This window comes from Petaurus breviceps, unplaced genomic scaffold, assembly GCF_028583685.1.
Source record: "Petaurus breviceps papuanus isolate PSGF00001 unplaced genomic scaffold, PetGlider_PUasm1.0 90847, whole genome shotgun sequence".
Classification (NCBI taxonomy): domain Eukaryota; kingdom Metazoa; phylum Chordata; class Mammalia; order Diprotodontia; family Petauridae; genus Petaurus; species Petaurus breviceps.
In genome coordinates, this window is record NW_027187360.1 from 20,220,169 (window position 1) to 20,232,979 (window position 12,811).

General features: G+C 47.9%; 2 protein-coding genes across 2 annotated transcripts in view; one reads left to right on the forward strand and one right to left on the reverse strand.

Moving 5' to 3' along the window:
* Nucleotides 1–12,811, forward strand: part of SS18L1 (SS18L1 subunit of BAF chromatin remodeling complex) — a 259,676-nt gene that overhangs the window by 118,711 nt on the left and 128,154 nt on the right. The gene's annotated exons all lie outside the window — the stretch shown is intronic.
* On the reverse strand, nt 1,195–8,174 carry HRH3 (histamine receptor H3). The gene is made up of 3 exons (XM_069072533.1): nt 7,629–8,174; nt 4,867–5,033; nt 1,195–3,612 (listed from the first exon to the last, which is right to left on the reverse strand). Exons 1-3 carry the CDS (start codon nt 7,867–7,869, stop codon nt 2,731–2,733), a joined length of 1,290 nt encoding a protein of 429 aa, XP_068928634.1. The 5' UTR covers nt 7,870–8,174; the 3' UTR covers nt 1,195–2,730.

Genomic DNA, 12,811 nt, shown 5'->3' on the forward strand with positions numbered 1-12,811 from the left:
ATTATTCCTATTGTTGGGGGTGTCAGGGCTGAGGAGGCTGTTGATAAGGTGTGTAGGCTGGTAACTCTAGGTGCTAAGCTTCAGTGTTAGTTTAAATATTTGAATAGATCTCTTCCTTGGGGCCTAATCTTGATCTTACAGAAGTCATCTACATCATACATCATAGTTGCTGGGGGTTTTTTTTTAGTCATACTTGTGATTTCATTGGTATGTGGGACTTCCAGTGAGGATTCCTCCAATGCAATTCAGTAACTGATCTATAACTTGTAGTCTTAGAGAGTTATTTGGGGGCATTAAGAAGTTAAGTGACTTGACCAGAATCACATATTCAGTACTTGTCGGAGGCAGGACCTGAAACCAGGTCTTCCTAATTCAGAGGTGCTTGGGCTCTTTTCCACTGGAATATAATACAGCAAATCTAAAGAAATGTGTGTCCTAGATCTATTTTTGCAACTATAGCCAAAGCTGGGGGAACATTCACAAAATGCTTATTCTTTTATTTTGGTATATGGTTCAAAATATTCTCTGTCTTCCATCCCCCTCCTCTCTCTTAATAGAGGGAAAATTATCCCAGAGAGATGGCAACTTATCCAGAGCCATGTAACACATTAGGGGATAAAACCAGGTTTCAAACCCAGATCCCATCCATTACCACCAAGGGATGGGCACTAGACCCTGGGGTAAGGCTCCATATATCAGGTACAGAAATCCAATGACCCTTGCCTCCCTCTGAGCATCAAAAAAGATTGAGTGAATGAAAAAATACACTTTATTGTCACTTCACAGTTTGGCAGTAGCAGCAGCAGCAGAAGCATTGCCAGAAGCAGGAACATGCAAAACAGCTGGTTTCAGGCACAAGTGAGGGAGACTCAAAGGGCATGCTACTTTTTTTTTTTGGATGAGTTATGTCCTGCTTCCTACAAACATCCCATTGCATGTCACTTGAGTCTGATCATTTTCTGCTCTGTCTTGTTCTCCAACTATCCTTTGGTTCTCTAACATCCTTGTCCCCCAAATTAGACAACGAGGCTGCCAGGTAGGAAGGTACCATGTCTTTTCCTCCTGCTGTGTCAGAACCTTGACACTGAAGAGCACATGGTTGGATCAGTTAAGACTTGTCAAAGGCTTCCATGTGCAGAGAGTCTGGAAGTCTTTATAGGGGAAGCTAAGTTAACCTTGCTCACCAAGGAACTGTTTTTGTTTTTGTTTTGTTTTTCCAGAAATCATGGCAGTTGTCTCCTGTGCCCTTCACTGTCACTACAGGGTGTGTTGAGATTTCATGCCTTTTCTCCCTAGACTGCAGAATTTTCCAGACTGCAAATTCCTTGAGCATAGAGTTGGCATCTTAAACCTCTTGACCTCCACTGTGATAAGCACAGTCAGTGTTTGCTGATGGATTGATTGATGTCCCATTGAAGCCCGATGCAGTTAAATAACCAGAAATAGCCACACCTCAGATTCACTCCCATCTCCCATCTTAACTTAGGAATGACCTGTGAAAAGAAGTCAGAGCCATCCAGTGGCCTAGTGAGATGGACTGATGTCACTAGTTCTATTGCTTCTATCAGTCATAGTGCCCAGAACACATTAAATGCAGCATTGCTTGCTGAAATCCTATTGGCTTCCATCAAACTACAGAATAAGTCCAGCTAAGGAGCCAATGGTTGAGCAGCCTATGGAGACAGAACATTCCCCAAATCATCTCCAGTTCTTCTGAAACTCTCTAGTCCTCTAAAACGTCTTATTGCTCTTAGAGTGTCTAGCTTTTCTAGAACAGGCCTGTGGTTCATTGGTGGAATGGAGTAGAAGTAGCTCAAAGCTGCCACAGCTCAGACAATGTCAACAGCACAGAGAAAGAGGACGTGGGAGTCCATGGCTGCCAATCCAGCAGACTTCATGAGCACTGAGTTCCTTTGATTTTTTTTTTTGTTATCCTTCATTAAATAGTGAAAGAAGGTTGAATTTCACATATTTTTTTTCTTTTTCCTAAAATATCCAGAATGAAAAATACAGCAGAAGCAATAGAATGAGGTTTCTTTTAGGTCATTTGCCATAATCTGCTTTCTTAAGAATCTTCCAGTGAAGAGAGCAAGAGGGAGGGGTCTATGGAGCTGGGCTAAAGCTAGCGCCTATGGTGGCAGCATATAGAAAGAGTAAAACCAGGCCAGCAGGGGCTGGCTGACTGTTGTCTAGGGGAGGGCAGAATGTTTGATTTTGAAAAGACACACACACACACACACACACACACACACACCACTTTAAAAAAATCCCGACTTGATAAACCTTAAAAAGAGAGAGACAGCTTAATAACACCAACAAGACCCAGAGTATCTGTACTAGAATAACCCCGGCCATCTCCATCTCTTATCTGCTCTCCTGGGAGCAGCTGCTTTAAGCTCAGACTATAAGAACCCATGGGCCAGCTCCTGACAGTGTGAAGCCTTTATGGCTGGCACTAGACTCAAAGGGCAACCTTTGATGGACCAAAATGGGGCATGCAAAAAAAAAAAGCCACACCATCCCACAGAGACTTGGGGGATGCAGCACTGGAGGGCTGCTGAAGGAACCATAATGGCAACCTGCCCATTCTGCACAAGAAAGTAGTCCATCTCTCCTGACCTTTGCAAGGGCTAACCAGCTACAAATGGGTCCTTTAGTAAGGGACCCCTTACTGCAGCGCTGGCAGTTTTACCATTCCCTATTTTTCCCCACCTTTCTCCCAGCTTTGAATCATTTCCAGCCATGCTCCAGGGAATTGTGGGGCTGGATTTTTAATTTCTTGGGGCAGAGAAGTTTCATGAAGGCTCTGCGGAAACTGTAGTGGCACAGAGGATAAAGGATGGGGTTTACTGCGGAGTTGACCCAGAGCAGCCAGAAGGATGTCTCATACCAGTAATCAGGAATGCAGCGGCCATGGCAGGCAGCCCGAATGATCATTAGGAGGGTGTAGGGGGCCCAGCATAAACCAAAGATGCTCACAATTACTGCCAAAGACTTGGCTACTTTCTTGTCCCTGGATAGCCGGAAGCGTTGGGTGATACTCTGCGACATCATCTTCATCCTTTTCTCCAGGGATGAGGTGGATGCTGAGGGCTTATAGCTCCTTTTCAAAGACCTTGGCTTTTCAGGAGCATGGGTGGAACTGTTGGAGCTGGATGTGGGTGAGTCCCGGGCACCATCTGGCTTGTCTGAAGGGTGTGCCTCATACTTGTGAAGGTTCAAGGTCTCCCGAGGCATCTTCTGCTCCCACTCCCAGCACTTCAGGGAGAACTTGGGATTTGTTTCTGACTCATGGTTGAAGAGCCTCCCAGGCTCCTCCCGGCCCACATCCAGCCGGTCCCGGGTTCGTTTCTGGATGTTCAGATAGATGCTTAAGTTGAAGAAGGTCACACTGAGAAAGGGTGTGAAGAACTCCAGTGTGGAGGCTGTGATGAGGAAGTACCAGTTGTAGAAAAACTCAGCATAGCACTCACCCTCCGGGATGATGCTTCCACCAGACAGGTACTCCCAGCTCAAGATGGCAGGTCCATAAAGTAGGAAGGCCAGAACCCACACTAATACCATCTTCTGTACTGCCTGCCTGGTATTGCCTTGCTGAGCACGGTATGCAACCTGAGAAGAAGAAAAAAAGCCATCTCTGCTGGGCTATCACCCTCAAAACAAGGCTGTTTCCCCTTTTTTTTTAAAGACTGAAAGCCTTAGAATATTGGAACTAGAAGGGATCTTAGTCAAAACCCCCTTATTGTATAGCTGGGACAGCTGAGATTCAAAGAGGGAGAGGATTTTACAAGGTCAATTCAATGACAGGGTCAGAACTAGGAATAGTTCTTTTGACTCATAGGTTCTTGTCCTTTTACTCTACCACTTTACCAAAGTCACTTTGGAATCATCCAGTCCTAGCCTACACATTGGGGAAAGAAAACTAGTAGCTTCTTCCACTCAACAAACTCTGGGGAAAGTACAAGGTTTAGGAAATGAGAGTCTTCCCCTCATAGAGCTTATAGTTTAGTAGGGGATATAGCACATTAAACACAGGTAACCATAAGACAAAGGTGACTAAGAGAAGGACGAGCAAATGTGAAATCTGAAAGGTCACAGAGGTGATATTTGAAAGTGGATGGGATGGGGGGCAGCTAGGTGGCACAGTGAATAGAATACTGGCCCTGGAGTCAGGAAGACCTGAGTTCAAATGCGGCCCCAGACACTTAACACACACACACACACACACACACACTCACACACACAAACTAGCCTGTGACCTTGGGCAAGTCACTTAACCCCAATTGCCCTCCCCCCCCCCAAAAAAAGAAACTGGATGGAAGAGGAGTACCAGCCACAATGTGAGCCAACAAAAAGCAGTAAATAAATGTTGAATTGAATTGGATCCCCAACTCTCAGGGGCATCTCTTTAAATATTTATCCTCCCCATCCCAAAGTTAGAGGTTCAAAAAAAATATGTTTCTCCCCTTATTCTAAAACATCATAAGACCATAGGTTTGGAGCTACAAGTGATACCAGAAGCTACCTAGTCTTAACTCCTTCACTTCACATATGAAGAATTAGAATCTCCACTCCCAGAGGTAAGGTGACTTGCCTAAGGCCACAAAAGTAGTAAGCATCAGAAATGGGATTTAAACATGACTAGTTTAATTCCAGAATCGATGCTATTTCTATGGTACCATGCTATAACTTCTGTTGCTTAACACAGTGGGACTACCCAATTCTTTCCTTAGGTTTTTGAACTATAGGGGTTGAGGCATGCGTTTGCCTGGGTTTTCTGTATAATCTCTGGCTCTCTCTTGGAAGTGGTTCAATGAGGCAGCTTCCCACCTCTTCCTTCTAAGCAGTTTGAGCCTAGAAACTCACCGCCCTGGTAACAGAGAGAAACCGGTCATAACTGATCAACACAATGTTGAAGACTGAAGAGGTGCAGAGCAGATAGTCAACCACCAGCCACAGCTTGCAGAAGCTCCTCCCGAATGTCCACTTCCCAGTCAGCACGTAGGGCACGTACAAGGGGATGCAAAATGCTCCTGGAAGGAAAGAATATAATAGTTTGGAAAGGGTCCAAGGATTAGTGAGGACTGAGGAGGAAGGAAGAAAGTAGACAAGATGCAAATGCAAGGTGTTCTGCTGGAAAGAGTGATGAACACTGGACTCAGAAGATTTGGGTTTGAAACTTAGCTGTGACACATATTGGCTATGAGACCATGGGCCAATGATTTAACCCATTTGAGCCCAAGTCTTTTCCTCTGTAAAATGGGGAATTTTTTCCATATTTCACAGGGTTGTTGTGGGAGGAAATGCTTTGCAAATCTTAAAATGCTAGGAAAAATATGAGTTTTAATCATGCCACTCTCCAAGGTCAGGCAGCTACAGGGTTCCCAGGACTTCTTCAGCCTGGTACCCAGTAGCCTATTTTTCACTTTTACACTAAGGTCTCTGTTTAGCCTCTGAATTCAGGACTCAACCACAGAATGGCCGGGGAGACAAGGTTTGAGTCAATCATCTAGCAGCTAAATGAGACAGAAAGGAAATTCCAAATCACAGAATAAACTAGGGACCCGGATTGTTTGGCAAATGGTTGTTGCCCTTTTTGGGAGAGGGGCTGAAGCTTCAGGCCTTGAAGAGGTGAAGTAGATTCTGCTTTAAAGTACTATCAGTTCAGTGTTTCCAGGTCCTTGAAATTGGCTGGAGGTTGAAGATACAAAAGGAAAGGAAGCAGCATTTCTTTCTAGCCTACATTTTCCCTCAGGGAAAATTAAAGGATAAAATAACTACCTCTTGCTATATCAATAGGAAAAATACCATCCCAGGTAGCTGAGAAATCTGTAAGCCCCTCCCTCACTGCTGGCATTTAGCCACCACTAAGTTGCCTGGCCCCTTTCCTGCTACATTTGTCCCATGGCAATAGGTGATAACCATATGGCAGGGGCAGCCTACAGACCACACCAAGTATCTTGGCAGGTTTGATGCCTCTGGTCCTCTCCTGTAAGTGGGGCTTCTCCATCAGAAAAGCTTTGCTCCTCCCATCAGACATTCATCCATGCAAGCCCCTCCCCTCCAGCCGGTAGGAGCAACAGACTCAAGCTTCTCAGACTCCCACACCAGCTGGAGTTTCTCCCCAAATCCATTGTCTCCATGAACAGCAGGGGGAGGAGAACTGTCTCCTCTGTCAGCCAGTCACCAACATTTCTTTCTCACCATTCCCAGAAAGGCATCTTCATGCCTTTCCCCTCTGTATCCGGCTCTAGGAAGCATCCCCTTCTCCACTTTCTCTTATTACTTTGGAAAGTTTTCATTGATTTCCTCTTCTCTTCTGAGACTTGCCCCTTCCCCCACTTCCCCTTCTCACCCAATCAAATCAACCATCAAGAATAGTGCCCTCTTTCTGTTTTTCTAAAACATATGGATAAAGATTTTTTTTTTTTTGGCTAGGACCTGGATTTGGGTGGAGACATAAAGCATCTGCACCTGCTAATGACTGTGGAGAGAGCCACAGTATTTGGAGACCCCAAATCGGAGTTTTAATTCCTGCTCATACACTTACTAGTTGTGTGACCTTGGGCAAGTCATTTCATCTTTTCAAGTTTCAGATTTCCTCCTCTGTAATATGGAGATAGTAATGTGTACTACCTACTTCATAGGGTAGTGAGGATCAAATGATGGAGCCCTTTCTAGCCTATATAAATGTCAAACATTATACAACTTTCTACTGTATCCCTTCCCCCCTCCCCTCCTTGCCTCCAGGCTTGGAGCTCAAAGCCTCCCCCTCCCCACCACTTCCTCCTCTGTAGGAGCAGAGAAATGTTAGTTTGGCATCCTCGACCCCCCACCCCAACTACCTGGTAGTTTCAAAGAGGAGGAAGGGTGAGAGAAGCATCTACCCCCACCACCACCCCACCCCCATTCAGAAGCAAAGGCTGGTGATATTTTTCCCAGTGACAAGCACACTCACATATTCTCTATCCCAAGAAATCGAAGAGATCCTGGGGTAGAGCGACCCATGTCCAGGAAACTGAAGCACAATTCCACTGTTCCAGTTCCTCTAGTTACTGGAGTCGAGGGGGCACTAAGCTGTCCCCCCTCCCACATAAGTCTGTTGTTTCTGGTTCCTAAATTTCTCTTAAGTTTTCTCGCCATTTCTCCCAGCAGGAAAGAAGTGGAACCAGCGCGGGGTACCTCCACCTACATCTTCCCATCCAGGCCCTTCTGTCCCAAATTCCCAGAACCCCCGGTCTTCTCCTCTTGCCAATGTCCTACTCAACTTCACCTAGGTAGTGCATAAGACTCAACACAGAGGATTCCGATGACTTAGTGAGTCTTACCTCAGGGACCCTAGCTACTGTTGTTTCCCTTTCCCCAGCTGCCCAATGTCCTTTGCTCCCAAGGGTCCTATAAACCTACCGCTGGTACCTTTCTCCCATGAGGCCCCAGTCTCAATGCTACCCCTAACCTTCTTGCACCACGGTCCAAGGCCACACACATAGCCCCAGCCCTGCACCCAGCGTCTCACACTCTTCCCACAGCAGCCTCTGCTCGAAGAAGCCCGCCCTGCTTGAGGTCTTCAGCAACTGGCGGTGGGTCACTTGCCCCACTCCCCCTACCCCAGGGTGGGTGTACTTTACCTACTAGGAAATCAGAGATGGCCAAATTGAGGAGGAAGAAGTTGTTCTGTGTACGGAGGCTGGAGTCCACCACGAAGGCCAGCATGACCAGAGCGTTGCCCACCACGGTTGCCACGATCAGCAGCGCCATCAGCACAGCCAGGACCACGGTCCAAGCGGCAGAGAAGCCGGGTGCTGTCGCCTCTCCAGCACTTGGCCCCCAAGACACATTGAGGGCCCCGTCGGGCAGGGCGCGTTCCATGGCAGGCTGAGAGAGCGCCACCTCATGCACCCCCAGCCTCACCGGACCGAGGGAGGCCCGACCTCGAAGGAGCAGAACCTACACACCTCTTGGGTACGGGCCAGTCCGCTGCACGCGGGCCAAATGGGGTGGAGGGTGGTGGCAACAGGTGTCTCCAAGGCGCGGTGTCTTGGCGATGCTGTACCCTCTTTGGGCTGCTAAGGGCTAAGACTCGGGCTCCGCCTCCCGCCACTTGGTGTCCGCAGCCCCGCCTCGTCTGGCTCCGCAGCCTCTGGCAGAGGTGGGCCAGAGAGGGTCAGAAAAGCTCAGCAATCTAGGGCGAGAGAGAAGGGGGAAGGGAACCTGAGTGTGCCGGGCACTCCAAGTGGCCAGAGCAGGGTTGGAGGGAGTGATCGTACTCCCAGAGCTGCACGCTTCCTCCCCTCCCCCACTAACTGCTGGTCCCTAAGCCTAGAGAAGCGCCCCTCCCCCCTCACGGTTTGACAGTGCAACTGGGGAAGCGACCCTTCACAGCCTGATGTGTACCAGGCTGAGTACCCTTTCACTGCGTATTCTTGCACTAGGCTGAAAGCCCCCTCGACTGTCTGCATGTGCATCGAGCTGAGCACTCTCCTTACCGTCTGCGTGTGCACGGTGCTGAGGCCCCCCCCTCATTGTCTGCGAGTATATAAGGCTGAGCTTCTCCGCCCCTTACAGTCTGCCACTGCACGAGGCTGAGCACTCTCCTCACTGTCTCCGGGTGCACCGAACTAAGGGCCCCCCTCACTGCTCGTGCACCGAACTGAGAGCCCCTCTTACTGTCTGCTGGTGCATCATGCTGTGTTCCTCGTTACTGTCTGCAGGTGCACGGGTCTGAGCTCCCCTTTTACAATGTTCGGAAGCACCGACCTGAGCTGCACTCACTGTCTGCTGGTGCACCGTGCTGAACACCCTCCTTACTTCCTATACCCGCGCCAAGCTGAGCGCCCCTCACCACCTGCCCTGGAACTGGGTTGAGCGCTCCCCTCGCTGGCAGCCAGTGCGCTCGGGCGGAGCGCGGAGCAAGAGTGCGCTCTCAGCCTGCTCCTGAGCCCGCAAGCTCACCCCAACCCCCCACCCCCAACTCGTCCCAGCAGCCTCTTCCATTGGCTGCGGCGCGCTGCTCAGGCACGCCGCCCGCCTGGCTCTCCTCTCTTCGCCCCACCCAATAAGCAGAGCCAGCCTGAGAGAATAGGGAGGAGCAGAGAGGTCTGGGAACCCTGGACAGCTCCCCACAGTCCTAGTTAGGCTTAGGGCGGCAGTTGCCTTCCAAGACTCAGGACCCCAGGAAGACTCAGCTGGGTTCTGTTTGCAGGGATTCCAGAGTAGTATTCTGTTGGAGAATGCCTGTGGGGGCCATATGTGTACCCCACCCCCTCAAGTTCTCCCTCTGTCTGAATGCCAGGACTGAAACCCTAGGCCTCTCCCCCGGCGTCCATGGTTTTATGGCTACCGGTGCACCAGCCCCACGGTCACAGAATGAGAGTACACTGAGGCTCCGTGTCAGGATATGTTCCTCTCCCAGATCTTTTCTAACTCCTACCTTCCACTTACTGTGTGTATGTGGGGGAGGGGGTCAATCATCGTCTCTTCTCCCATCTTCCATTCTAACTTCCCCCTCACTCCAAGACCTGATTCCCAGACAGACAGCCTTCGAAGGAGGTCCGGAAGCCCCAGCTTTTCCTGTGTCCTCTCCTGTGTCTCCTATTTCACTCACGCACACTCAGCAGATGGGATCCAGCTGTGACTTCAACAGCTGCATCTGAAGTTGGAGAAGGTGAACAGAAGGCTCATTTCTCTTTTTTACTTTTGTTTTTGGTGGGAGATAGGGGTATCAGGAAGTCACTAGTGGTTGCCGGGAAGCATAGAAGACGGTAAAAGAATAAAGACCTGAGATATTTAAAATAGGAAAGATAATTCATGCCCCCTCCCCTTTTTTTCAGTGTCTCATTTCTGAGAGGAGAATCACTACCACTAGTGCAGTAATGTGAGCTAATCCCTGCCTTGGGATGGAAGGACTGGCTGCTGCGCAGATACCCTCACAGCGAGCTCACATTCTCCCCAAGCAGACTCAGGACAGCCTGATCCTCTGTTTCTACTGCCCTTCTCCAAAGGCCCTGGACCTCCGAGCCCCACAAAGTCCTCAAACCCACACTTGCCCGTTCTTCACCCCCAAGTCTTTCAGGAAAGCCTCCCCAGGCTCCCACAGGGAGCCCAGAAATGAAGGGGAACTTCTTGATCCTCTCTGCTATAGCCTTAAAGTAGGACCTGGGAGTTTAAAAGGGAGCAACTTCCTCTTCTGGGCCTCAGTTTCCTTGTGTATAAGACTGAACGATTGGAAAGATGATTTCTTCCAAGCTTTACCATTCTGTCAGTCTCTAGCTCGTTGCTTCTTTCCAGCTCTCACCATTGGAGAAGAAAACCAAATTTGAGTATAAGGAAGGAGTTACTGATCTAGACTATAGGAACAGTGGTGGGAGAGAAGGGACCCCTTCCCTTGCTTCTCTCCCCACCCTCACCCACTTCTACACAGCTACTGGCCCAACTAAGCTGCTCCTGTAGTGACCCAGATCTCTGGCTGTTCTGTCTTACACAGAGATAGGGCCAGGCCCTATTACTTCCCTGATTCTTCAAGCCTGCTCCTCACACCCCATTGCTTGCCTCAGGATAGGCAGCTGCACAGGGAAAGACCAAGGTCATTGCCAAATACTGACAGGTGAGGTCACTGTGAGCTAGTCATCCTCAGGCTTCGGGATTAACTACAGTGATAGGGAGTCAGCCCTCCAGTGCAGAAATGAGGAAACACACCCAGACATAGAAAAAATATGGGGGGAGGAGGAAGTGTAAAAGTGTAAAGAGAGAGCTTTGAATACATAGACAAACCAGATACACACATAGAGATAAGCATGTGCACACTTAAAAACAGAAAACACAGAGATCGACCAATGCACTCACACAATGTAAGGAGACTGACATCTAGAAAGATAAGGACAGATATACTTAGCATTTGGCCTCCTGCCCTACTCCCAACCATATCTGATCTGTGTTTGTAAAGGGGGAAAATTTTGCTTTTGCTTTTCCCTCATTCCTCTTTCCGCTCTTCTCTGGGCTCTCCCCCAACCCCACCCTTTCTTTGACCAGACTGTACTGAAGGCACAGCTTTTTGAGAAACCGATGAAGTAGTGATGGTGGGAAATAAGGGCTAAGGAGGAGAATGGAGGGCTGGGTGAAGGATGAACTAGAGGAGCATCTGGAGGCAAGCCTAGGAACGATGGCAGCAGGCAGGGGAAGGGGGACGACTTACCTCAGGAGGAGTGAACAATTCCCCAGCTTTCCAAAGGCCCTCACAGCCTACTTTAGAAATATGAATTGTCCTTTGGGTCTCTGGCATAGTCAATTTGGTTCTCTGAGTTGGGAAAGATTTCCTGTGTCTTTGACTCTCTCCCTTCTTTGAAGCATGCACCTTTTCCTTCTGTAGGGCCCTGCTAACCAGAGCATGTGGACACCTGGTTTGCCATTCTAATAGAATATCCCCTTATATTTGGGGGAGGGGGAGATAAGACCTCTACTCTGGACCCCTCCATCCTTTATCTCCACATTTCCTCCCCAGTACTTAATTTTCATATCCCAAGTTTGGAGCTGTGGGGGAGATAGTGTTGATACTTTTATTCTTGTCAGAGACACAAGGTATTTTTATACAAACTCTCATCAAAAAGTAGTAAGTGGCAGAGCCTGGATTTGGAAACTTACCCTCTGTCTCCAAGCCCAGAACTCTTTCCACTTGGCCATGCTAAAAGGACCTTAGATAGTTATGTTGTCTAACCCACTCATTTTACAGGAAAAGAACTAAGAATTTAAATGACTTATCCAAAGACACAAAGGTAGTAAATAGCAGGGTTAGAGAATTTGAACCTAGGTCCTCTAACTGCAAATCCAATTCTGTCACCTTTGTCTCCCAACTAGGTTGCAAACTCCTTGTGAGCAAGAGTTGTGTCCTCTATCTATTCCCTATAGAACCTGGAACAGGGCTATACACTGTTATAAAATGAGAGATCACAAAAGACAGTACTTACTTGCATGGTTTTGATTATACATGGAGGGGGAAAATAGATTGAAGGGCGGAGGGGTGTTTACAGTCTTATTTCACATTACTCCTTTGCTTAATCTTTTTTTTCAACTGAGTCAAGGGATGGCCCCTTTAATTAGGAAAAAAAAATCAAGCTGAGAGGGGAAGACTCTCAGGGTTGCTGTTCTGAAGAGAAACAGTTACCACTGACATTCACTTAAAATCCAGAGGGTCCCAAATTCAGCCATTAAGTGGAACTTGGGTAGGGACCTATTGTGGTCCAATCTATAAGCTTCAGAGTAAACTGGATTTAAGGTTTTGTGAAAGAGGAAAGAAAATGAAAGAAGGAAAGAAAGGAAGGAAGGAAGAAAGAAAGAAAGAAAGAAAGAAAGAAAGAAAGAAAGAAAGAAAGAAAGAAAGAAAGAAAGAAAGAAAGAAAGAAAGAAAGGAAGGAAGGAAGGAAGGAAGGAAGGAAGGAAGGAAAAAAGGAAGGAAGGAAGGAAGGAAGAGGAGGCAGCAAGGTGGCAAAGTGAATAGAGCACCAGCCCTGAAGTCAGGAGGACTTAACACATGTGTTAAGTGTCTGAGGCCTGATTTGAACTCAGGTCCTCTTCGAAAAGGAAGGACAAACACAAATTTTCAACTATCTGACTACTCCAATGTCTTCCCCCCCTTCTTCTCTTTTATACCCTTTCCCCACTCAATTCATAAACTCAGGTTATTTCCCATGGCTATAATGGACTCCCCTTCTCCCTCTATGTGTACCTATTGAAATTCTTTCCTTCTTTCAAGGCCCCAGCTCAGGTGTTACCAACTCCATGAACCTTTCTCCAGGTTACCAGTCAAGAATGATCTTGT